Raw genomic sequence first — 27,906 nt, 5'->3', positions numbered from 1 at the left:
GATTAGAAGGGGGAAAAGAAAGGACTCATAAGTAAGAGAAATTAAGCTGAAATGTTTATCTTTCCAACTGGTATTTAAGTGTCAGTATAACATTCAGACCATAACAAAGAAAAAAAACTAGCATTTCCTCTTTTTTCTTTCTTTCCTTTTTTTTTTTTTTTTTTTGCATTCTGCCTTTGGCTGAAATAAAGAAGGTAATAAAAGGGACTGAATCTTAGCTCTATCATCTGGGAGAAAATAAACAATTTATGGGCAGGATGTGTAATAACAAGTTCATTTTTCTCCAACCCACCATGATTCATTTCTTTCATCCCACAGAGCACCATTTTGTACCTAAAAAGGAACAAACAAGGCTTATAAAGAAAGGCCATGAGAAATTCTCAAGCACTGCTAGATAATTAGCAACCGAAATCCAAAGAAGAAATACATAAATGGAGGAGGAACAGATTAATCCAAAATGGCAGATATGGTAGAGCCTTAGCATTAATGGATTCAACAGTTTTGCTCTAACAATTTGTAATACATCATGAAGGTCAAATATATGAAGAAATTTGTCTTTTTGTTGATGTGAAAATTTGAATCTTGGGCCCTGTGAGTCCAGTACACAGAAGCCTACCACTTAGACCTTGTGTCTCTTTGCAATGGTGTTGTTCACTCCTAGTCATTGTGCATATAGTAGCTCTCTAGTGATAAAACTATTCTTTATGTAAGTTCAAAGTAACTATATAGTGCAGTGCTTAAGAGCATGTAGTCAGACTGCTTGGGTTTGAATCCCACTTTCTTTTCTTTTTTTTTTTTTTTTCAGTTGGAATCATTTTTAATATTTAAATACAAAAAGTGAGCACTGACTTCTGTTTTTTTAAACACACACACAGGTCTAACAACCAAACTGTGCCGGGGAAATGAACTCCTGATCTGTCTTCCACAGTCCCCATTCTGTGGCTGAAGCTGCAGCCAGCCTCCCTCCTCTTCATACATACGGATTCAGAGTGGCCGCTTTACACTACAGGTGTAATGCATTTTGTCTTTCACATTGCGTGCATGTCCCTCCCCAACAGCTCCATTCTTTAAAAAAAAAATTAAAAAATAAAAAAGACAGTCGTTAATGGTCAGGGGCACATCCCTCCCACTGGCATCAGTTCCTACCCACAAGGGGAAAGTGACATCTTCCAGTTAGGAGCAATTTGGTGAAAGGAGTGGGGTGGCCAGAGCAGGAATAACCGTCTGCGTGGCTGCACTCTGGTATCAGAGTGAAGACAGAAGTAAGGATAGTGTGGAGGGCACAGTTGCAAGTTGAGTCTTTCCATGAGACAATGTGAAGAGAATTCTCCCCACCAGGTTTAGATAGATCAATGTGCCAAAGTTAAAAAAAAAAAAAAAATCCAAATAATCAGCAATTCAAACACTTGAATTTCAAACTTATCCCACTGAGACAGCTCAAACAGCAGTAACAATCTAGATCTTTCCAGGAAGTGAGGGTAGAGCCCCTGGCATTCCTCCTGAGAGCCCTGTGTTAGGCCCTAGAAGTATCTGCCGCTGCTGCAGTTGCTGCTGTTGCTCCATTTGCAACTTCTCGGTCTCAAAAACAACGGAAAGAACCAGGATCATAAAGGAAGTGGTCCCAATCCACAAGGCTGCCCTGGAAAACCTGTACATTTTTTGAGCCACAAAGAGGGAAAGATCAAAAGTGGCTCCGGCCGCGGACCGGACCCTCTCCGGAAACATCTCCGTCAGGCCCCATAGTCTCTCCGACAGGGTCTCATCTAGCTCCTCATCGTCGTCCTCCTCCAGCTCCTCCTCAGGCTTCTCCGCGTCGCCTTTCGGGAGCAATTCGTCCGGGGACTGGGGTTCCCCGGCACCGGCAGCAGCAACGGCGGCAGCCATGACTGTAGGGGACACCGGAAGCCTTGAATCCCACTTTCTAAGCACATAAATTATCTAGTGTCTATGTATCTCAATTTCCTCATCCATAAAATGGGATGATTTTTTAAGTGTATACTTCAAAGGTTTTTTGGGAAAAATTAAATGGGTTAATACATACTTAGAACAATCCCTGAAGCACAGGAAGTGGGAAAAACATTACATATGTTTATAATAAAGAAAGTATAATTTGTTTTACTGACAGAATTTATTTTAATGGTATTATAAATTACTTCAGTTCCATATTTACAGAATCATTACTTCATTTTATGGGAGAAATCACATGCTTAAGTATTATTTGTATATTTTGGATCTCTAGACATATGTCTGGTGGACGACCATGGCATGCCATCAACAAAAATTACTATCATTTGAAATTGTATATTAAAATTGTGTTGGTGGGGGAGAATGGGCAGGATGGCAACTTTTCCTTTTATATTTATGTTTTGTAGTTAAGTTGAGGCTTATACATTAAAATCCTCATTAACCAGAACACTGCTACTGGGGAAACTTGATGAATAAAATTTTCTGCTTTCCTATGAGATAAAATAGGATATCCACTTGGTCAATAGTATATCCACTTGTAGTCAGTAGAATAACAAAATTTTAGACCTAGAAGGCACCTTAAAAACCATTTGGTTCAGCCTCTCACCCGATGAAGTGATAGCTTCTTGCTTAAATGCTTCTGGCGAAGAGGCACTCCCTAGCTCAGAGGAGGCTTAGGAAGTAGCTTATTCCATGGTGGGACAATTCAAGTTGATAGAAAGTTCCTTTGGTTTGGCTGATATTCTTAATGAAAGCCTCTCCTCTCCAATCCTACTTCTGCCTCTTGCATGAATTGGGCAGTCTCTCATCTCTGTTTCCATTTCTCCATTGTAGGGAGTACCGATTATTTTGCTTTGCAATGGTTATCCCTAGTCAAATCTGAGCTCTTTGAGAGTAGGGTCATGTCTTTTTTTGTCACTGCACCACGGGTGTCTAGCATGATGCCTGGCACACAGTAAACTCTCACTACGTGTCGGTGGAATGAGTGAATATTAAAATTGAAGTGTCACCTACTGGTTCTAATTTTTCCCTTTGTAGCAATACAGAATCAATATGCTCTCTTCCTGACACAATGTACAGCGTGGAATCTACTGCCACAGTGTCACCTGTTAATTGCCTTTTTTGCAGGCTAAACATTTTAAGGGCCTTCATTTGTTACTTTTGTGACACAAATTCCAGTCAACTCCCCTTTTCTGGTCACAATCTTCTAGATACCTTTTCATTTCTTAGTCCCTCCTAAAATATGGCCCCCCAAATTGAGCACAATATGCTGGATATAGTGACATTAACATAAAGGACAATGGAACCATCTCTTTTCGTGGTCTCGACATGAGCACAATTCTTCAATTTGACAGGATTCAACATCCACTTTCCCATATGTTGATAGTCCAGAATTAACTGAATTAACAAAATGGACTAATAAATTGGAAGCATGATTATCAACAGAAGCATAATATGCTATTCATTTATGCTATTAATTTACTGTCAGAATGCAGACAAAGTATTACATAATTTGTAAAGACAGTATTGGTGTTTGTAACATCTTTATTCCCCAACATGTAATGAAGGAGAGGCCGGGGAAGATAGTTTTAGGCACTCTGTATTCCAGTGTTCCTCAAAGGAAAATGGGCCAGCTTTATGCATGTAATTATTTTTTTGAACACTGTTGCCACCATGCCTATTTTGTCCATTTCCATCACTGTATGTACAGGACTAGCCTTGTACATACATGTCAAAGGGGCTAGATTTGACTTTGGGGTGCCCATCGTCTACCACTTTCTCCCTGTTTCACTGTCTGCCTCCCTCAGAGATACAACCTGTACCCCTTTTCTGGTATCAACAGTCATGGTCCGCATAGAGGTGTTCACAAATAGAATAACGGCTTCTGTTACCCCTGAGCAAGGGGTCATTTTGATTTGAATAGGGGGTTCGTACCCCCAAAAGGAGAGTGGGCTTCTTGGCATTATAAAAGGGGCCTTTCCCAGGGATGAAGCCCACTTGATCATGGTGGATAAGCTTTTTGATGTGCTGCTGAATCCGGTTTGCCAGTATTTTATTGAGGATTTTTGCATCGATGTTCATCAGGGATATTGGTCTAAAATTCTCTTTTTTTGTTGTGTCTCTGCCAGGCTTTGGTATCAGGATGATGTTGGCCTCATAAAATGAGTTAGGGAGGATTCCCTCTTTTTCTATTGATTGGAATAGTTTCAGAAGGAATGGTACCAGCTCCTCCTTGTACCTCTGGTAGAATTCAGCTGTGAATCCATCTGGTCCTGGACTTTTTTTCGTTGGTAGGCTATTAATTATTGCCTCAATTTCAGAGCTTGCTATTGGTCTATTCAGGGATTCAACTTCTTCCTGGTTTAGTCTTGGGAGAGTGTAAGTGTACAGGAAATTATCCATTTCTTCTAGATTTTCTAGTTTATTTGCGTAGAGGTGTTTATAGTATTCTCTGATGGTAGTTTGTATTTCTGTGGGGTCGGTGGTGATATCCCCTTTGTCATTTTTAATTGCGTCGATTTGATTCTTCTCTCTTTTCTTCTTTATTAGTCTGGCTAGCGGTCTGTCAATTTTGTTGATCTTTTCAAAAAACCAACTCCTGGATTCATTGATTTTTTGGAGGGTTCTTTGTGTCTCTATCTCCTTCAGTTCTGCTCTGATCTTAGTTATTTCTTGCCTTCTGCTAGCTTTTGAATGTGTTTGCTCTTGCTTCTCTAGTTCTTTTAATTGTGATGTTAGAGAGGGTGCAGCACAGCAACATGGCACAAGTATACATATGTAACAAACCTGCACGTTATGCACATGTACCCTAGAACTTAAAGTATAATAATAAATAAATAAATAAAAAATCTATGATGTTTCAAAAAAAATAAATAAAAGGGGGCTTTCAGGGGCTGGAGAAGGCTGCCTTGTGTATGAGACACTAAGAAAGGGAAATATGCAAGAGTTTCAAACAAAAATGACTTTTCCTCACTCATTTTGCTTTCTCTAAGTTTATTGTGGACTACTTCTTGCTTGACAATTTGGTCCATTTTTTTCTTTAGATTGTACCTTTAAGATAATATAAACTACAATCTGCTTTTTCTTCTGAATTATTTAGCGTCCTCTGTAATTTCTGCTTTTAATAAAGGCTCAGGTGTCTAGGTGGTAAAAATTCAAAAGGGTGGCTTTGGGCCTCCATCTGCCTGAACGGAACACTTACAGCAGGACCCCTGTGTGCCTTGTGTGCCTTCTCTAACATTCAGGAGCAAATGTTACCTCACAGAATTGACCAAGTACTAGGATATGGACAGGTGATCCTTACAAGACAAGGTGCTAGAAGGAAAGAAGGCCAGTGATGCCACAGCTCTGGAGAGCTCCTGACCTCCCCTTCTTTTCCTCCTTTCTTCTTTGCCTCTTCTAATGTTTGATGGGATGGGAAGAGGACAATGTGCTTGCATGTCCTAATAGAGTGGGTGGGGTAGGACTATAAGGGAGGGGTAAGGTGTGGCTGGGGTGGTCCCATTCTCAAGTTTTTTAATGTAGTCACAAGTCTCAGGTCTACAGAAATTAAGTTCTTTAAGTTAAGACTCCTACTGTGGAAATCTCAAGCACTTGGTTTAGACTCACAAAGAGAAGATCTTTATGGTGAGAAATACCTACCATACAACTTTTCAAGTACTCCCTTATTTAGAGAGGCCTTAGATTTGTCATTACTAGAAGCAGGAGATAGCCAAATATCTTTAAACTTTATATTTGCATAAAGCTTTCTGGGTGCCAGGGTGATTTAACACACACAGTCTCATTTAAACCCCACAGCAGTCCTGTAAGGTGGGTGCAGTAGCTATTGTTTGTTCACTGCTTACTCCCCAGCACTGAGAACAGTGTGTGTGCCCAGTAGTGCCCCATAAATATATATTGAATGAAAGAATGAATTCCCATTTTATAAAAGATGGAATTGAGGGTAAGGGAGGGTAAGTGCAGTGGCAATGCCAAGAGGTGTCATACTGGGCTTTAGCCTACTCACTCATTTCCATGAATCTACCCCCTGGGTATAAGTCAAGCCTGAAAAAAGCTGTGTGCTTGCTAAGTAAGCAGTTTCCAAATAAGGCCCAACCAGAATTCCACCTTGAAGAGTCTCCAATATAGAAATTCAAAGACTTGTTATTGACTCAACTACTTATCCTAGGTCACACAGCTTATAAGGAATGAGGCTGGGACACTATCTAAGTCAACTGGAAAGGTTTCAGATAGATCTTACCCCGTAATAACCCCAGCCTCTTTTACTTGCTGTAGCACTGACAATATCCTTTTTGATGAAAGAGGGCAACTCACCTCTAAAAACATTTTTTGCTTCTTGTCCATGCTTTCTTTGAAGTTAGGGTAAATTGTAAATTAACTCCAAATCCCCTTTCACTAAGACACTGGAATAAGTGAACATTCTTGTCACTCACTGTAACCCTGCTATAGGCCCTTAGTGTCCACACTTCACCATGTAAAGTGATCAGAGCAATTTGAGGCAAAAGAAGAAAAACACATCTGGGTTGTCAAATGCATTGGACACATTTTTTTCTTCCACATATGTTTTGAAGAAGTCAATAGCTCTAATAAAGTGCATTTGGAAAAGGGATTTTTACAATTTTCCCCCTAAAGTAAAGGAAATGGTTTCCACTTTGATTTGGAGCAAGGCACACAACAAATGATATCATTTCTAAGCATGGCCAAAACCCCAACTTCACTTTCTTTCCTTCACTTAGGTTTGCACATGTTTTAACATTCAGACAAGTACTGCTTGTCCGTGTCCTTTTGCTTCAGACAATCAGCAGCTGTCATGAGACTGTGTATTGGTGAACACAGGGGAAAGGAAGGGAAAGAAATTCTGGTTTCTATTCTTAGTTTTTCTACTTGTGTGTTATGAGCCTGACTGAGTTATTTTGAGGGCTGGGCTTTTAGATAACTTCATTGGAGTTGGAGGTCACCTTTTGCCTAGACATTGAGTTTTGCCCTCAAATGTCAAGTGCCTTTCCAAATGACTTTGCTTAACAGTTTCAAACTGTGTTCACAAGTCCAGGGACAGGTTTCCTTCCACTTCAAGGACGGCTATTTCTGATGTCTCCTTTCCAAAGGTGCAGGTGACAATCAGCTAAGTTTCCTGAGACTTTTCTAGTGTCCCTCTTTGGCATGCAAGGTCAGATTACTATTCTGATTAATCTTCTGCTTCTCTTGCTGAGTCAGACTAAGCGTATTCCAATGGGTTGAAAATAGTGCCAGTGGCCATGTGACTTTGAAAGCTACAGTCAACACATTCTTTCAGAAAATGTTTCTAAGGTATCATTGCTCTATTCTGGGAGAAGGGAGGAAGGGAAACAGTACCCTCTACCCCTGTGTCTCTGGGTAAGCAACAACTTTGCCTCTCAGGAGACATTTGGCAACAACTTTTCATTGTCACAACTTGGGGAGAGGAGTGCTACTGGTATCTAGTGGGTAGAAGCCAATGGTGCTGTTAAACGTCTTACAATGCACAGGACAGCCTCCACCACCAGTAATTATCTGGCCCCAAATGTCAATGGTACCAAGGTTGAGAAACTCTGCTATATGGACTTTGACTAAGCCATCATTAAGTAGGAAAACCCATCATAACTAATGTTTAATTGAATACATACTTTTTGTTCCAGGTCCATTTCAAGGGTTTTACATGTGTTAACTCATGTAATTCTCACAACAACTCTATGAAATAGATTATACTATTATATATTACACCATTTAAACATGCAGAAACAGACGCACAGAGGGGTTAAGTAGTTTGCCTAATGCCACACAGCTGGTATGCGATGGATCTGGGAACTCATTTATTCAGGCTCCAGAGTCTGCTCTCAAACAGTACACTATTCCTAGATATGTTAAGCCATATGGTAGGGTTGAGATGACTTCACAGAAATTCTGCTTTCTGATTGAAATGATGCTTATACTTCAGCATCATTTCAAGGGGCATGACATTTCTATTATTCCCTCCCTGAAATGTAGGATTGGAGACTAAGGTGTCTTACCTTTAGTCCACATGAAAACCCCACCTTTTAAACCAGAAGTTGACAAATTATTTTTTTCTCCTTATTTTGAGAATGAAAATACATAAGAAGTATAACGTTATGTATTGAAGTTATATGGCTGCTATAAGCCAAGACTGTGAGTTAACTTTTATTTTCACAGATACTCCTCATTTTTCACTCCGCCACCTGGGAAGTACCACCTCTTTTTCATTTGCCTTATCAGGTAAAAGATGCCTTCCCCACCCCATCCTGTGCTCAGAAAAGAATTGGAAACATTCACACTGAGGTATAAATGATGAACAATATACAAAAGTGTGATCTCCTCACAGGATCAAACCACAGCTAAAGGAATGATAGCCTAATGGTGGACACATTAATTGGGTAAGGAGGAGAAGTGTGTGTGTGTGTGTGTGTGTGTGTATGTGTGTTGAAAACCTGACTTTGCTATGTAACCTCACCTTTAGATTGCAGAATCTATTTTCAAGACAGAGAATGGGTCACAAAGAAAGTGTGTCTGCCACACCCTTTCACTACTAACTAGAGCAAAACCTCAAATTCCCTGACTCTCAATCAAGGATTGCTTCTAGGACTGCTATCACTATTGAACACTCCAAGGTCACTTCCCTCAGCCTTCTAGAGTTCTATTTTTCAGTGAAACAGCATCTCCAGCAATCCAAAGCCAATTACCATTGACCAATTGGATTAACTGTATTTTTATTTTCTATTACTAAGATATTTAAAAGAGAAGTTCAATACTATTGTTATTCTTGAATCAATCAATTGTAATAGGGAGGCCAAACCTGACAATACGGGTCCTAGGAAATGAGAGGGAAAATGTTCTTCTATGAAGAAGAAAAATATCTCCTGAAATTGCAATGTTTTCAGTTTCCACTATGGCTGTTAATTCCAGGTCCCCAGGGAATTATTTTCATACTAAGGGGAGAACAAACAATGAAGAAAAGAAGAAACAATTTGCTCAGGGTTATCCAGAAGAGCCCAAATTTTCCATTTAGTGTTTTTTTGGGGAAGTGTTAGTTTCCTAAAAGGTGAGCTGGAACTAATCTGAAGAGAAGTTCTGTTAAAAGCTTGTCAGTAGGAAATACTATATACCTGGGAAGCTACTGATGCCTGCTTCTGTGATTCTGGTTTAATTGGCCTGAGGTGGGGCCAACATTGTAAATAACACTTCCTAAGTGATTCTAATATTCAACGTGTGTTTATAATAATCAACAATTGTCGTACAGCTGCAACAACTAGCTGCCGATTAGTGCATAAATACTGACAACGAGAGGGCTACCATTTATTAAGCACTTACATGCAACAGGAATGGTGCTTCATGCATTATATACATGATTGCTAATCTTTAAAACAACCTTGTGAAACCAATATTATCTCCATTTTACTGAGAAGTTAACTAATACTTATAGAAGTTATTTTACTTCTCCAAGGTGATACAGCTGGTTAAATTTTTAGCTCTCACCTTGCTAAAGTTTAGATTCATTTATCCATCTACCTAACTGATATCTCCACTTAGATATTTCATCGGTATCTCCAACTTAGCATGGCCAAAATGGATCTCTTGATTCTCCCCCACCTCTGCTTGCTACTCCTCTAGTGTCCTCCATCAGAGAAAATGGCAGCACCTTCCAATTTGTCCAGTTGCTCAGGTCAAAATCCTTTTAGTCATCCTTGACTCCTCTCTTTGGCTTCACATTCCACACCTTGTCAGCTCAATCTATACTCAAAATGTAACCACTTCTCCCTACCCTCCTCCTAATTCAAGCTAATCACTTTTCACCTGAAATATTGCAATTGCTTCTTTTTAAAATTGAATTAATTTTTTTTTTTTTTTAGAGACAGGGTCTCTCTCTGTTGCCCAGGCTGGTGTGCACTTGTGTGATCCTAGCTTACTGCAGCCTCAAACTCCTAGGCTCAGGGATCCTCCCACCTCAACCTCCCGAGTAGCTGGTACTACAAGCATGTGCCACCTCATCCAATTAATTTTTAAAAAATTTCTTTGTAGAGGTGGAGAGCTCACTATTTTGCTGAGGCTGGTCTTGAACTCTTGGGCTCAAATGTTCCTCATGCCTTGGCCTCCCAAAGTGCTGGAATTATTGGCATAAGCCACCATACCCGGCCTACAATCACTTCTTAAGTAGTCTGTCTCCCTGCTTCTCAACTTTTGCCCTGACATAGCAGTCTGATTGATCCTTTTGCACATAGATTAGATCATGTTATTCCTCTGCTCAAAGTCCTTTAAGTGACTTTCTGTCACACAGAATATAATCCAGAATTTTTACCATGGTTTGTCTTCTTCACTGCTCTCATCTCTTACCACTCTTTCCCTCACTTATTTCACTCTAGTACATGGACCTTCTTCCTCAAACCTACCAAGTGTATTCCCATGTCATGGCCTTTGCTAACGCTATTCCATCTGGAATGCTTTTTTCTTCACCCAACTCCACCTCACACTTTCATGGCCTGCTCCTTCCTTTCATTCATGTGTCTGATCAAATGTCAGAAAAGCCTTCCACAGTCAGCTAAGATGAAATAGCACCTCCACACCAACATTTTGTCTCCTCACCTGCTTTTTTTCTTCATTGCACTTAACACCAACGGAAACATATATGTTATTTACAGAATTTGTTTAATTTTGTCTCACCCACTACCATGATCACAAGGACTTTGTTTGGTTTTCAGCCCTTACAACAATGGCTGTCATATAGCATGTACTTAATAAATATTAACTGAATGAATAAATGTGTAGCTGAGATTTAAACCCAGCTCATTTGATACCAAAGTCTATATTCTCCTTCTTCTCTCTCTTCCAGAGCTTAGAGAGGTAAAGTGATAATTCCAAGTTTGCACGGATGCAGGGGGACAGAATTAGTATTCAAATCCAGGTGTGCTGGCTTTCAAAACCTGTTTTTTTTTCCTACTACTCTGCACTGCCTCCCAGTGGAAAGATTGTTAGTAGCTACATTGACCAAAATGTCAGTGAATGGAGTGAAGTTTACTTCTTCGACCTGTTGTTTTGACATGATTTTATATAGCCTTGATCTTCCTCCTTGGTTCAGCTTTGAAGCCTGTGCAACATGCTCCGAGGTAAAAGGCACCAATATGATAACTCACTAGCTTGTCACAGGCCCTAAATGCTACCATTTGAGATCATGCCTTCTGTTTGACTTGGTCAAGTTACTTAAATTTCTCTAAGACTCTAATAATTATTGCTGAAATGGAGATAGACTACTAAATGAGATAATTCATGTAAAGCACCCGTAACAGTTTTTGGCAAGTAGTAAGTCCTCAATAAAGTAGATTATGCACTCATGGGAAATGGGAAGGTAACATGACCCCACATCCACTGCCTTTGTGTGGTTTTGTTTATTTGAGAATGTGTGCCAGAAGAATACCAGAGGAAGGAGAATCAAGATAGGTCTTGGGGCAGGCAGGCAGTGTGGAGTGCCACCCTGATAAGTCAGGGGCACGTGAGGGCCTGGACACATGTGGGTGACAGGAAGTATGGTATCATATTAAGTGTTGTCAGTCCTACTGAGGCACAGATTATAATTAAAGCTAACTCAACAGATGCTTGGCAGAGAATACCTTATAGTGCCAAATGGGGCCACTAAAATGTTCAATTTCAATGTGTTCATATTTCACCTTCTCCTGTGGCTTTCCATTTTGAACAGTTGGGTTTAGATTTAAGTCTTTTCTTCCTCACTGTGTTAGGAGCGTTCTGGTAAGTATTATTTCTAAAGGTGCTATGCTGATTTAAAAAAAAGTGGCTGGCTGCAGTTTTATCTGGCAAACACAGTGACTGTGAAAGCTGCAGGAAAATTGATTTTCTGGCACTTGCGTGTCCTGGCATAAACTGCACGCCATGGAAGCTCAAGTTACAGAAGCTTCTGATAAGTGCAGCAAGTGAGGTTGACTTCATGAAATGATTAGGTTCCACTAATCTTTACCATTGGGGTGAAGGCAATGGTCTCCATATGCAAAATGGCAGATAAAACTACTAATTTGCTGTTATTTCATTAGAGAAGTAGTCAGCCACTTAATCTGATACCCATATGCAAACACAAATCAGCACACTTATTTAAACCCTCAATCTTCATGCTCAGGCCCTGATCTCAAATTGTCTTTATTCTGCCTTGGCTGGCATGAGTGCTGCAGAGAAGCCACATAGTCACCAATGCTCTGGAAGGGGCCTGTCTGTCCCAAGTTGAAATTTGTAGTTATGTGAAGTTTTCTTTTGGTGTATACAGCAGTTGTTAAGAGTATAGGTCCTAAAGTTATAAAGACCTGGTTTAGGTACTTATTAACTGTGTGACTTTGGGCAAATAATTTAATCTCACTGAGACTCAGTTTTCTCATCTGAAAAATGGGGATGGTAATAGGACCCACCTTATAGTGTTCTTGAGGTAATGAAATGAGAGATTGCTTATAATGAATTTGACATAGCTCATGACAACATAGTAAGCACTTAGTTTCTCCCCCATTCCATAGTTGTATCAGGAACTGTGGTACCTGCTATAAGGAATGGAGATGTGGAAGACATGTTCCTTATGCTCAAGAAGCTAAAAGAACTAATAGTTGGAAGCAACATCTCATAGAACTTTCTAAAATGTTCTATATCTCTGCTTTCCAATATGGTAGCTTCTAGCCACACAAGTCTGTTGAGCACTTGAAATGTGGCTAGTGCTACCGAAATACTGAATTTTAAATTTACTTTTAATTTTAGTTATTTTCAATTTAAATAGTTACATGTGGCTAGTGGGTACCATATTAAACAGTATAGGTCTACAGCTTAAGGAAAAGCAGAGAGGAACTAAAAGGCAGAAAACAGCACCAACAACAACTTTCCCTACTTTATAATATTTTTCTAGTTTACCCCAATTATGAAGGTGATGACTACATCAGATGGACATCCTGCCTGCACCATTCAGAGGGCTGGCTATCATCCGGGTTCAGAGACAGGGGGGTAGGTTGAGGAAGTAACTTCTGCTCTATTCAGAGCTAATATGTAGCTCTGAAATAGCTTCCCTAGCTTGTGCTTATGGAAACCTCTCTAGAGAAAGGTAAGCTGTGTTATTTGCATGGGCAAGAATTTCTTAGGCACATGCAGAAACTGTTTCCTTTAAATTTATCCTATTTGTGTAAAATTGAAAATAAATGAACTCCTGAGTCTAGGTATTCCATGGAAGAATATTCTTGCTGTTCTTATTTAAGAACCATACTTTATTTCAAAAAGAGCAGATACAAGAAAATATTTGTGAAAAAAGCAAAAGTGCACTCCTTAAGTTTCTACCCAGCCTGATTATCTTTTTCTGGCTCTGAGTTGCCACATTAATTTGTTTAGACCTACTCTGACTCTTATTTCCAAGGGAAGAATTCCAAAAGGAGTGAGCAGCCAGGTGACAACACTCACAATTCCCCCAGTTTTTTAAAAAAATAGTTCTCTGTATCAGCTCTGAGAGATGGGTTGAAGAATTGAGTACAATGAAGATTGAAAGTGGTAGAACCTCTAGAGATGCTTTTCTCTAAAAATTCCAAATAACTTTGTCAAGTACTGATTCCAAATGCCTTTGCCTTGCATTTTCAAACTGTGTTACAGTTATATTAAGATCACAACAGTAAATTTGCCTGATCTGAGTCACCAAAGGGGGCATGGGACCAACGCTTTTTAATTGGGCAGATTGAATGTTACAGCCATTTGGCTTGGTTGCTGCCATACAGTAACCAGGGACTTGAGCCAAGCTATACCAAAAGTCCCAAACAGAAATAAGTGCTGCCAAATTGCAGATTTGCAGGTCAAACTCCATTAGAAAACAAAAAATAAGAAACAGACTCATGAGCTGAAGTAAAGTTTTTTTCTTTTTAAAGAATCAAGTAGAAAACTAGATTGTTTTATATCCAGACCTGTGTTTTTATTACCACTGTTGAACAGAAACAAAACCAAAGTCTGAAAACCCTCCATAGTAAACAAATCATACCATTATTTCGTTTGACTTGAATTTCTGATACAGCTATCACCTTTATTCAGTAAAGATAAATAGTCAAACTGCAGAAAGAAGCCATGTTGAATCGTAAAGAACTTAGAAGAGAGAAACTGAAAGCCCAGGTTGCATTTTCAAATCTCATGTATTATTTTTTGTTTGTTGGGTTTTTTGTTTTGTTTTGTTTTGTTTTTGAGACAGCTAGAATTACAGGTGTGCACCACCATGCCCGGCTAATTTTTGTATTTTTAGTAGAGATGGGGTTTCACCATGTTGGCCAGGCTGGTCTCAAACTCCTAACCTCAAGTGATCTGCCAGCCTCGGCCTCCCAAAGTGTTAGAATTACAGGCATGAGCCACTGCACCTGGCCCAAATCTCTCCCTTGTATTTTCTAATACCTGTGAAACCTATGGCCTGTGGGATAATTTATTAGCAGACATTGGTTTGAAATACATTTCACATAAGTCCCTGTTTCTGTGCCAGTACCTTATTACCAAAGAAATATGGTAACTTGAAAAACAGGCCCTCTATATCTTGAGCAAGGGCATTATTGTTAATATATTTTGTTATTCCAGAAAAGTGGAGTGGGCCATTAGTACTTAAAAAAAGTTAAGTGGGTTTCCTTTAAGACTCACCTGATTGCCTTCTAGCCCAGCTCTGATCAATCAACGGCAGACCTTTGACTGCCCACTACTTCCCACCCCTATCCTTACCTGTGTGCCACTAACAGTAGTTAATTCAACAAACTAAGGAATGCTTATTCAGACCTGTAACCCATTAGGATAATCATTAGCCAAGAGTTATCCGTTTTTTTCTCCATAATTAAATCCTTTATTTCTATTAACCCAAGATTTTTAAAGTCACTTGCAAGATTTAATTTCCATTAGGATGACTTTTCCGTCATACTCCCACATGTAAAGACAACAGAATATTTTATTAAGAGCCTTCCTAGACAGTCGTCTCTCTTTGAGGCTTGCTTTCTCTACCTTCAGCCTCAAAACTGCTTGTGAGTGTTGTGGAGAAAGTGGATTGCCTGCCTGTTTCTCCACCTGATGGCAATCTGCATTTCCACTGATTTCTATCCAGGTCACTCATTATCTACTCGCTGAAAAGTATGTTATTAGTGAGAAGCAGGTAGGAGTCATGCTGACCTCCCTGGGTTTAAATGAATGTTTAAGATGGTACAATCAAACAGATATGCAAAATAGGTTATTAATGCAATATTAACGCTACAAATTTAAACTCAAAATCAAGGAATACAGGACATTTAGGTTTCTCATTGTTTGTGTTTTAGCAACATGGTACATGCTGAATATTTAGTCCAGCATTAGGAAGACATGGATCCAAAAGTATTGAAAAAATGACCAGTGTGTGTAAAGGAGACGCCGAGATTGACTACCAGACTTCTAGAATGATGTAACCATACCTACAGAGATTGCTTCAACATAGGCAAGTAAGTTTTCCAACATCTTTAAATATTCCTTTCCCCGATTTGTGCTGCTTTGCCTAGAAAAGAGTATGTCTTCCATTATATAACAGAGGAATTCCTAGGAAAAAGCTGTGCCATAAATTAGATTCATTTTTGAAAATCAAATTTTATTTTTCTATTGATACATAGGCTGTTTTATGTTTATTTCTGAAAGCCTTCCTCCTAGGTTTCTCTGACAAGTAGTGATCTGTTAGCACCCAAATGCACTAAGGGATCTCTGTTTTCTAGAGAAGATTATGTTTCCAATGAGTAATTACTATTTATTGCTTTCATCAGTTGTGAATTGTCTGGTTAATGGATTACTTAAGGTAGGGTCCGGCTGCGTTGTATAGTCAAAGATTTTGGAAGAAAGGGAAAGCCTTAAAGATACCAAATATTTTTAACTAGTTTTTGGTAATCTTTGGTCTGGAAGATAGGCAAGCCTGGAAATTGCCTGGAAGACAAAACAAACAAACAACAACAACAACAACAACAAAACCAGTAAAAAGAGCTTCAAGGTGGGAGATCCTGGTACAATGAATACTGTACTGTATCTCCAAAGTGTCAAGGGCCAAAATAGGTATCCATGGTCATAGCAAGGGTCCTAGTAGAAAAGAGTGAAAAAAGATTGAACTCTAGCCTTATAAAAACTGATCTGGTCTTCATAAAAGACGGAGAAGTTACTTTCCAGTGAGGGAGAGGGCAGAGTTCTCTTTTCGGCAGTAGCCAGGATCCGTATGTTTGGGAGATGATGGCACTTCCAAAGAAAGTTAGAAAGAAGGAATGGTTCCTCTTAAATATCCAACAGATATCCAAATAATTTGTGGTGGAAATACTCTATGTACCTTGTTAACAGGTCCAGCTTAACCACGTATGAAGCTGAGCAATGTCCACAGTATAACCTTAATCAGCAAAGGCTGCACTGATTAGAAAATTGATCAACTGTGCCCAACTGCTGATGTAGATCAAGGCTGGGCAATCTGGCCTCTGGGCTGGAAAGCATTTCTCTCCTGCTTGAGAATTGGAACTCTCCTATTGCCACCCCGGTGCCTGTATTCAACAGATACCTTATGCCCACTCCATGGGTGGGTGCCTTTGATTATGATCACACTTCTGTTTGCCTAATACCCATAGCAGGTTAAAATGGCAATGGCAATGTAGAATTAACAAAAGGGAGGGAGGAAGGGAGGGAGGCAGAAAGGATTACAGAAATCCTACTTCTTTCTTTTAGGCCTAAGAGCTAGCACTTCAGTCTGGGTACCACCATACCACTCTTTTCTTAAAGATGTGCCCTCACTAACCCTCCCTGGTAAAGATACTAAAGGAGGGTATGCAGCTCATATTCTCCTCACATATCACCTCCGCTTACTCCCAGGAGGCTTCACCCTGCCATTTTGTCACTTGGGGCTGTCCACCCACAAGTCTTCTATGTGGGGAAGGTAGGACTCCTGGTCTCCTCAGTGCCTTTGTAAATGAATGCAACTGCATTGATTACCCAGTGCCCACACCCAGCAGATCAAATAGGCAAAGAGAAAGCGAGTAAGGAATAAGGAGTTGTGCATTTCGGATGTACTTCTGGCTACAGGAATTTCCTGGCTCCTGGTTCTTTCCCTTCTGTATCAGTTTTAAAATCTGTTTCTCTTCCTGATAACATTTACATCCTCCTAATTTTGAGCTCTTCCTGGCAACCAAATTTATGTCTCCCAGCTACAGTCCTCTAGGTTGGGAACTTGGAGGCATGAGGCTCCCTGAAGCCTCCAAAATGCAGTCACATAGTAGAGCTGCCTCATCATAAAAGGCAGGTGTAAGGACAAAGAAGGAAGGAGGGGGAGGAGGGATAACATGATAGTAGGAGAGATCTTTGGCTAAAAGCTAAGATTTCAAAGCTCTTGGTGCAAACTCTCATTCTGTCCCTTTTCATTTTTAAGGACATTTCTCTTGCCCATAGCTTCCAACCATACTTTAATGAACTTGCCCATGTCAAAGCCAGCTCTTCTTTTTGTCCATCCTAAAGCCTCTGTAAAAATACCAACATAGATGTCCTCATCACCTGAGACTCTTAGGTCTCAGAAAGGGCCAGTGGGACAGCTTCTTTAGGTTGGCATGAGTTGCCAAGCTCCTGTCCAGTCTGCTCCTCTACTCTATTTTCTTCTTTCTTTTTATGAAGTTGCTTATGTCCCTACTTCTTTCCAGGTTCTGTGGCTTTTAGTTTCCCATGCTGACTAATATCTATGGATATTCATCTAAATTCTATCAGGTAGGGGTACTTGTGGGGAGTTTCCCTGATGCCTCTGTACAGACACTAACATAACAGTCCTGACTACCCAAGACCCAGCAGGTAAAGGAAGGAAAGAGAAAAGGAAGTAAGGGTGGGGTCAAGGAAAGTAGGAGAGAGCTTCTCTCCAAAGAGTAGGAGTTTCCAGGGTACTGATCTATCTTTGTCATCTGCTCCATATTTTTCTAAGAAGTTCCTTTTACCCACAGTCTTTACCTAGGTCATACTAATTGAAGATCTCCACTGATAACCAGCACTTGGACCTGGCCACCTGCCGTCCTCTAGGATAGGAATCGGGGGGCTCTCTGAAGGATCCATAAAGACATGAATACAACAGTCCTGGTCACCCAAGACTCACCCAGTAAACGGGCAGTGGAAAAGGAAGGGCATTATCTGGATCAGAGGAGTAGAAGGTCAAAATTGTAAACCTTTCAAGGCTTTTGGCCATGATTTCTCTCTTTGCAGTTTAATTTTGCTCTTACTTTTAGTTTTCACGGTGTTTTATTGTTCATAGTCTTCAGCCAGATACCATTACTTGAGCTTCCCTGTAGAGATCTTCATTTGGGGCTCCCTAAACCTTTGGCAAAGCATCAATGCAACAGTGCCAATTCGACCTCAGATTCCAGCCCCTGAAACAATTATCTCCTACTGGTCCCTGTTGATTAGAGGAAAAGTTTTTCCTTTCTCTCCATCCCTGACAGGAACACACAGAACTGGCGGCTCGACCTCAGCCAGTCAGCTGTGATCACTCTCAAGACACCACTTCATGTCAGACAGGCCCCAGCTACTTCTACTCAGGCTTCTCTCTGCACCACAGGCACCAACCTGCCCTCTGCATCCTTTGCATAGGAAAAAAGAAAAAAAAAAAAAAAAAGCAAAGCAGAAAATCGTCAAATATTCCTCAAAGAGTGGCTCTTGGTTACCTGTGTTTTAATCACTTAGGAAGCTGCTTTAAAAGCACAGATTATTGGAATGCATGGAATTAGCATCTTGAGGTGGGGCATGAGACCCAGTAGTCTATGTTTTAAAATAGTTCCCCAAATGACTTTATATACACAGTGTTGGAAAACACTGGTTGAGTACAGTCATTCATCAGATTACTGAGTCCTCTATTCAACATCTCTGATAAGTGGCCTATTCTTGAATCCCTTCAATGATGAACACCTCACTATCTATGAATATAGCTCATTTTATCTGTGGATTGCTATATTAGAATGTTCTTTTTACATTGATCTAAAATCTCTATCCCTGTAATATCCACTCTTTGATCTTTGTTCTGTCTCTTGGGGCCCCACGGAACAGTCCAGTCCATCTTTAAAATGTCTACCCTTCAAATTTTTGAAGACAATTATGATATATTCTGCTGCTACATATCTTCTTCAGGCTAAACAGTCTCAATTCTTGCAAACTGAGAAACAATTGTGTTTGTAAACAATCTTGTAAAAAATTATAGTCCTGTCCCTGTAGGTCTGCTCTTTGGGTAGTTTCAGATAAGAAAGTTTTAAGACAGGACTATGGACTATGGGAAGCCATGGTTGTCTTCTGGATGTCAACTCTCTAAGTGGAAATGTGCTTCAAGCACCTGTCCCTTAACTTTAACAACTTTCCACATATCCGTATTGTATGAATTTATCCAAGCCTCCTTGAATTTATTTATATTTTTCCTCAGTTATTGACCATGGTGTTCCCGACCTTCCTCTTTGTACAGTTGGCTGAAATCCCAGGCTAAGAAAATGGAGCAAAAGTGTTCTTAAGAATCTGGCTGTTGGGGCAGTTTATTCTCTCTGACGTTCATATATAATAAACTTCAATAATATGCTAATCATAATTACTCAATTGTGTGGTGTGTGTGTGTGTGTGTGTGTGTGTGTGTGTGTCTGTTCAGAGGAAGGTGGTGAATAAAACATTTGGAAATCAAACTTCAAACTTCTTGGCAAAGGGGCTTTAATTTGACTCTTTTTATGATTATCTTATTCATACTAGCATGTTCAGGAAAGGGGCTGTTTATTTTATCTAAAACAATGTCTAATGTAATGAGGTTGTTTTTAAATATGAAAGATTTGCTATAAAATCTTCTTTCATTTGATATCGTATGCCAAAAGTGTAGATGGATTTTGTTTTTCAACATTGATTCCTCAAACTCATTTAAAGGAAAGCAAAGTATTCTTCGGAGAGCACATTTTTAATGAACCTCATATTCACATGCAAAATGTGAGTTTTAAAATTAAAAATAAGACCATGTCCAGAGCACCTTGGTCTCTAGGAATGATTCCAAATTTACCCTTGGCAATCTATATATTGATTTCTACTGCGATACAGTTGTTCCAAAACAATAATTTCTTTCTCAGAAACTAATTTTTTTTATCTCGCCTAAATCTCTCTCCCCCAAACATGTATACATATGCTATTTCTCACAAACAAATCTTAATGTGAACACTAGAGAAAACTACCTCAGTCAATAGTGGCCATGGTTTAATGTGATATAAAGCCATGGTCTTATTGTTCGTTGTTTTTTTTTTTTTTTTCTTGACCACAAAAATATTCTCACATCCCCCTTGAACTATTTTTGAATTCTTTTCTCTCTCCAAATAATTTTAAATTGCCCTCTTTTTTAGAAACCATCCCTGATGAAATCACCTGACTTGTTTATTTTCTGCATATTGGACTCAGGGGTATGAATGGCATTTCCTTTATTCCCAGAGTGTCTAGGGCAGACTTCTTTACTCAGTGGGTTGGAAAATCGATGTTACCGACTGATACAAGAAATAGTCTGTTAAATGTGAAATACAAAACTATAAAAACTCTGATAGACAACCTAGGCAACACCATCCTGGACATAGGAGCAGGCAAAGATTTTGTGACAAACACACCAAAAGCAATCACAACAAAAGCAAAAATTGACAAATAGGATCTAATTAAACTGAAGAGTTTCTGCACAGCACAAGAAACTGTCAACAAACAGACAACTTACAGAATGGAAGAAAATATTTCTAAAGTATTCATCTGACAAAGGTCTAATACCTAACATCTGTAAGGCACTTAAACAAATTTACAAGAGAAAAATAACCCTATTAAAAAGTGGGCAAAGTCCATGAAAAGACACTTTTCCAAAGAAGACATATATACAGCCAACAAGCCTATGAAAGAAAGCACAACATCACTGATAATTAGAGAAATGCAAATCAAAACCACAATGAGATACCATCTCACACCAGTCAGAATGACTGTTATTAAAAAGTCAAAAAATAGTAGATGCTGGTGAGGTTGCAGAGAAAAGGGAACACTTACACACTGTTGTTGGGAGTGTAAATTAGTTCAACCATTATGGAAAGCAGTGTAGCAATTCCTTAAAGAGCTAAAAGCAGAACTACCATTTGACTCCGCAATCCCATTACTGGGTATATACCCAGAGGAATATAAATCATTCTACCATAAAGACACATGAACATGAATGTTCACTGCAGCACTATTCACAATAGCGAAGGCATGGAATCAACTTAAATGCCCATCAATGACCAATTGGATAAAGAAAATGTGGTACAGATACACAATGGAATGCTATGCAGCCATAAAAAAGAACGAGATCACGCCTTTTGTGGGAATATGGATGGAGCTGGAGGCTATTATCCTTAGCAAACTGATGCAGGAACAGAAAACCAAATACCACATGTTCCCACTTATAAGTGGGAGCTAAATGATCAGCACACATGAACACATACAGGAGAACAAGAGGCACTGGGGTCTACTTGAGGATGAAAGGTTGGAAGAGGAAGAGGAGAGGAGAAAAGATAACTATTGGGTACTGTACTTAATACCTGGGTGATGAAATAATCTATACAACGAACCCCTTTGACACAAATTAACCTATATAACAAACCTTCACGAACCTAAAATGAAAATTAAAAAAAAAATAAGAACAGGAATACGAGTTGAGTGTAACAAGCATACCCCTAACAGAGATAACAGACTATTTTTGCTTATTAAATTTAGGTATTAGATAATTCATTCAATACCTGACTTATTTCTCTTAGCATAGTGACCTCAAGGTGGATTCATATTGCCAAGAATGACAAGATATGTAAGTTTTATTTGTAACATACCTTAGTTTTAAAAAAACAAAATAAAATATTTCTCATAAAAATAATAGTCTGTAACCCAGACCAGACTCAAAGGAAGTAAAGTTAAGAGTCAAATAAATCAGGATATGAACACATAAGAATTTTGATAAAACTGGGAATTAAGACTCAGTTCTGGAATTCAGATTTCTCTAGGCATAGAAGATAACCACCTTCAGCGACATCTTCATTAGGTCACCACAGAGTATACAGATAGAAGATCAATTTTGAGGGCGGCTTACAGATAGATTCCTGCAATCAGAACTGGAGAGAAATGCAACAGATTATCTCTATCCAAGCCCCTCTCTTCCAACAGGTAACATTCTAAACCAGTTAGAACAGAGGGAGGATAATGAGTTCCATTTTTATCATCCGTTGCCTGCATGCTAAAGCAATTCTGCTGAGGCACCAGGGTTGCAACCCAAACACAGAAAAAGGAAGCATGCTTCCCTAAGTTTTTGCTAAAAGCTGGGGCCATTAACTAAAATAGCCAAGGCTTTGTATAAATGTGTGGTGTAAACAAGACTTTAGATCTTTTTTGACACGTGCATACATACATATACCTCCTCCTCAACTTCATTCATAATATCAAGATGAAACTTCGTGATATTAACTACAGATCTGCCCTCCACACCAGTTATCCAGCATCCCTCTTCCTACTAAAGCAGAAACAACTATTGCCTCAAGATTGAGATTGTTTAAGCAGGAATGAGAAGAAAACAGAAGAGAAGATGCCCTCATCTATTTTATTTCAAAATAGACTTTTAGAACGTTATAGCAGGTCAGGTGTGGTGACTCATGCCTGTAATCCCAGCACTTTGGGAGGTCGAGGCAGGCAAATCGCGAGGTCAGTGGTTCAAGACCAGCCTGGCCAACATGGTAAAAACCCATCTCTACTAAAAATATGAAAATTAGCCAGGCTTGGTGGCATGAGCCTGCAATCTCATCTACTAGGGAGGCCGAGGCAGGAGAATTGCTTGAACCCAGGAGGCGGAGGTTGCAGTGAGCTGAGATTATGCCACTGCACTCCAGCTTGGGTGACAGAGCAAGACTCTGTCTTGAAAAAAAAAGTTATGACAGATAAACATAGAATTGACATATGATCCAGCAATTTTACTCCTAGGTATATATCCAAAGAATTGAAAGCAGAGATTTGAACAGATGTTTGTATGCCAATGTTCATAGCAGCATTATTCACAAATAGTCATGTATTCATCAACAGATGAATAGATAAGCAAAATGTGGCATATACATACAATGGAATATTATTCAGCCTTTAAAAGGGAATGAAGCTCTATAACATGTACGAAGCTTGAAGACATTATGCTAAGTGAAATATGCCAGACACAAAAGGACATATTGTTCCATTTATATGAGGTACTTGGATAGGCGGATTCATAGAGACAGGAAATAGATTAAAAGTTACCAGGGGCTGGGAGGAGAGGGAATGAGAAGTTGATTAATGGTTATAGAGTTTCTATTTGAAGTGATGAAAATATTTTGGAAATAGTGATGATGGTTGCATAACATTGTGAATGCAATTAATGCCACTGAATTGTGTGCTTAAAAGTGGTTAAAATGGCAAATTTTGTCAAATATATTTTATCACAACTTAAAAAAACTAACAATGTGATATAACAAAAACCATTATACCCTCTTTAAATGGATGAATTGTGTGATATATGAATTATATCTCAATAGATCTGTTTAAAACAGTTATAACAGAGACAATCTTCCCTTCACACAGCTAACATTCTCCGACGCTTTGGAAAATTTCTTAACCAGTCCTAGTATACCTTTTCAGCCCTCATGACTATAGATTTCATTAGTGATTACTGAAAAGGGATGTAGGCCCAAAATCTGAGAGTCATCCTTGGCTCTTTCCTTTTGCTCATAAATGTTGTCCAATCCATCAGCAAATTCTGTGACTCTACCTCCAAAATGAATCGTAAATCTGATCCCTTCACACAATCTCCATCACTATGATTCTAATGTAGGCTACTATTCTTCAGCCACAGTGGTTATCTTCCTTCCTTTAAACATTCCAGGATTGTTTCTGCCCCAGGACCTTTGTACTTAGCATGACTTTTGTTTGGAATACTTTTCCATCAGATTTTCACATAGCTACCTCTCTTCTTATCATTTAGATCTCTAAGAAAATGTTACCTCCCTAACGAGGCTTTCCCTAAACCCTCCCTCCAACCCGAGTTCCCAGTTTAAAATATTTTTCTAACCCTAAGTCATTCTTTATCATTGCATCCTGGAGCACCTATCAGTACCTGGAATTATTCTATACATCTATTGTTTTAATGTATTTATGGTTTGTCTCCTTCCAACAGAATGCAAGCTCTTTGAAGGTAAGGATTCTGTCATGTTTCCTGTACTGTATACCTGGTGCCTAAATTGCTATGATAAACATTCAATACATTTACTCTCTGACCAAAATGTGAATGATGTTGAAGACTAGAATGAATCTGACTGCAGGACATAATCTAGTAGGCTTTTTGGGAAAAAATTCTTATCAACGTTTTGTGTGTCTAAGTTGCCTTTTCCTTTCAAAAGTGGAGTGCAACCAAGCATTCTAGTTAATTGTCCTTGTTAGTTGAGTTTTCGTAAGTCGAAATTTTACTTGATCCTTACGGTCAAGTTTTTAGGCTGCTGCATGATGGAGGACTGCAAATAATTAACCTACACAGGCTTGCCAGGTGAACTCAAGTAAAATCTAATTGAACAGATGGGCCTCATTCCTTTAACCGGAAGGCTATTAGATGATTTGACTGTGTCAGATAAGAAAAGAAAGTGAGATCCTTAGATGAGTTTTTCTAGGAAACAGAGTTTCAGAGTTCTCACAAAGATCTGGGGGTCTTGTGTGATGTTAATTACCCTGATGCTATCTGTGAGAACTGGCAGCCTCAGAAAGAATGGAGACTTAACCCCCTTAGGCTTTCTGGGCTGTGAAACGCTCTCATAAACAAGTAGGTTACCTTGAAGGACTAATGGAGATAGTTTAATAAAATCCATATGGTTGGTTACTTTGGGCAGATGGCCGGCATGCCACCTTGCAAGCACCTAAAGTTTCTAGATGGTCTTCAAGGGCAGCTCTAAATTGTGCATATTGAAGTTGTTGAATCTGCAGGCCACAAAGGAATAGCTAAAGATGGATCAACTAGGAGATGAGCACAATAGTAATATTTTAAAATTAAGGGTAGTAGTGGGATCAGCAGGAAGGGGAAAATACTGAATGAGCTTTCTTTCTCTTCCCAAAGCCAGAAAAAGAAAACAAACACATCTCTTCCATCAAGAAAGCAGAGAGATTATCTTATTTTATTTTTGTGAAGTACCCCTCACATCTCTACAGAGCTGTGTCTGGAGAGTCTTTAGGTTTATTTTATTTTATTTAAGTTCCAGGATACATATGCAGGACGTGCAGGTTTATTACATAGGTAAACGTGTGCCATGGTGGTTTGCTGCACCTATCAACCCATCACCTAAGTATTAAACCCTGCATGCATTAGCTATTTATCCTGATGCTCTCCCTCCCCTTGAGTCTTTAGGTTTTAATTGCTCTATTGCTGGGCCCTTTTCCTAATGTTTCTTGGGATTTGTAGACACCTTCATACTTTTAATGAGCTTTTGTGATATTAGCCTCTCACCAACCCCATAAGGACAGTAGAGCAAGGAATATTCTCCCTGATAAATGAAGAAACTGAGATCAAATATTCATTACCCAAAGAAAAACAAGAAAGTCATCAGTGGATGTGGAACTAGAAACAATTTTCATCTTTCTCTTGTTCTTTCTAGTTTCATCCACACACATGACATAACCCTTAGCATGTCAGAAACTATAACAAGCTGTGTAATAACAGAGGTTTGCTGCATTTATGGCATTCACTCTAGCTTTATAGATGTCTTTCTTTGCCTTCTTATCTTGGAACCCTTTGAAGTTGTCAGAGCATGGGAAATGTCTTTTAAAAGTAGGCATAGATTTCCTTTTCTAATTGATCCATAAAGGGGAATAAAAACATAGATCAACCAGTAGATGATACAGATGCCTTAACATGTGCTGCATTAGAGACTCAGAGCAGCAGGATCCTGGTGCTGCCTTTTCTCCATTGAGCTGAGTGGCGTTCAGCAAATCACAATGTCATGAACTTCATTTGTCTCCTCTATGAAACAGGTGTAATGGTACTTGTTCTGGCTGCCCCAGGATTGTTGTGTGGATTATGTGGTAATGTATGTGAATGTGTGTTGAAAATTAATGGTCCACTAGATTGTGAGCTCCAAGAAGGCAGAGGCCATTTCTATTTTATTCATAAACTAGCTGATCTTCCTACTGAGGTTACAGGGAATCATTAACCCTGCTGCTAAGTCATCATGGAGCATACCCATAGATTGGCCCATGCTGGGAAGTAGCTCCATAGAAATAAACACTATCAGCTTCCCTGGAGGGAAAATCATCTAGCTATGTGAGATACCCAGATTTTAAGTTAATCTATCTCCAAACATGGTGAAAAAGCCTGTCTAGGTATTTTCAGGTACTTTGGCAAAAGAGAGGAATTTAATTTTGTTTATAAGATGTATGATCGTCAGTGCTTAGCATGAAGCTTGGCTCAAAAGTTACTGAAAGACTGCTGAATAAACAATGGAATATCAGGCATATTATTAGCTTGTCTTTATTGCTAAATGTTTTCCTTTCTCTTGGAAGCAGATATTAGATGTGTTTTCAGTTGTGTGCACAGTTGTCAGGTCAACCTCTACTTTTTTGGAGATTGTCCTTTCCAGACAGCCTGAGACTTGCCTGAAAGGAAGAGCTATGGAGTCACAGATTCCTAGCTGCTGGGAAAAGCTAACGGTGGTCTCATTGCATGTTTCCCTTTTCCAGAGGCCTTTTTGGCCTGGCCTCAGCATCCTCACTTGTGGCTGTTGCTCTATCTCCAGTCTTGACCTATAAGGTCTATGGTTCTTGCTGTATATTATATAACATAGGAAAGTAAGACTTTAAAAAAAATAAGCATCAAAACAGCCATGTCAAAATTGAAAGACAGTTTTCTTTTTTTAAAACTGCCAAGTAGTATGTACAGCAGATGTTCCTGACCTGCTACCCTTAGTATGAACTCATCTGTTGCTGTTGCTGTTATGTGTTCCCCTAGTGCATGGTTTGGCTGTGTCCTCAAACATTTCGTCACATTATATGTGTCTTCAAACAAATAAAATTTGGCTGTAGTTTTCCAGGTATATTGTCTGTTAAGATCTTAAATTCACCATGGTGTTTGGTGAGAAAAATTTTTAACAAAAGATTTTTACATTTTGATGTGTTTCCTAAGGCAAGGGGATGGATTAAGTTGTCAGGGAGGTCTGTTGTGTACATAGCTCAGTTATAATAAAGCTTAAAGATTAATGGTTGATTTTCCAGATTATGTCAAAATGTCAGCATACTCTGCATAGGTGCACTTGTGGAAAGATTTTTCTCCCTTCCTGCATATACTTCAAAAGCCCCGTTATAGATAACCAATAAATATTGAAGAAATGTAGATCCAGTTGAAAATGCTTTGTGTGTGTGTGTGGTTGTGAATGTGGAAGCAGAATCTAAATGCTATTAGCAGGGACTACTTTTCAAATCAGCATGGAAGAACTCCTCCTTTTGCTGCCTGTGCTTAAAAAAATTAAAAATTATAATGACAAAGACAATAATCAAAGAGTCTTGTGTTGAGACAAAATATTCTTCATGAGTAATTCAGCTGTGCTTCACAGGGCTTACAACGCCTGTAACTCACGAGATAGGACAGTCCCCTTGTGGTCTCCTAATAAAGTTCAATTCTTCTGCCTTGCCTAGGGCACTGGAGCAAGTTGCCACTCTCTCTACTCCTCTTCTTTTATATTTACTTTCTTAAAGAGGTTTAAATTAATGTTAAACACTTCATTTTTTAAAAAGAATTCCTTTTATCCCCCAAACTATCTGTAATGGGGATATGGCCAAATATCTGGAAAAGAAATCTGGCATCTGGCATTGGGGTAAGACTCAAAGACCTCATCAGCTAACTGATCAAAACTAATACAA

At 39.1% G+C, this 27,906-nt stretch overlaps 2 protein-coding genes across 2 annotated transcripts in view; both read right to left on the bottom strand.

The window, feature by feature from the left end:
* Window positions 1-27,906, bottom strand: part of GRIA3 (glutamate ionotropic receptor AMPA type subunit 3) — a 375,502-nt gene that overhangs the window by 31,041 nt on the left and 316,555 nt on the right. The gene's annotated exons all lie outside the window — the stretch shown is intronic.
* LOC126946136 (mitochondrial import receptor subunit TOM22 homolog) lies at window positions 787-1,925 on the bottom strand. The gene has a single exon (XM_050776148.1). The coding sequence runs from the start codon at window positions 1,882-1,884 to the stop codon at window positions 1,456-1,458; it is 429 nt and encodes a 142-aa protein (XP_050632105.1). The 5' UTR covers window positions 1,885-1,925; the 3' UTR covers window positions 787-1,455.

This window comes from Macaca thibetana, chromosome X, assembly GCF_024542745.1.
Source record: "Macaca thibetana thibetana isolate TM-01 chromosome X, ASM2454274v1, whole genome shotgun sequence".
Lineage (NCBI taxonomy): Eukaryota > Metazoa > Chordata > Mammalia > Primates > Cercopithecidae > Macaca > Macaca thibetana.
Note: the sequence above shows the minus strand (reverse complement) of the source record. Positions and strands in the feature narration are given on the sequence as shown.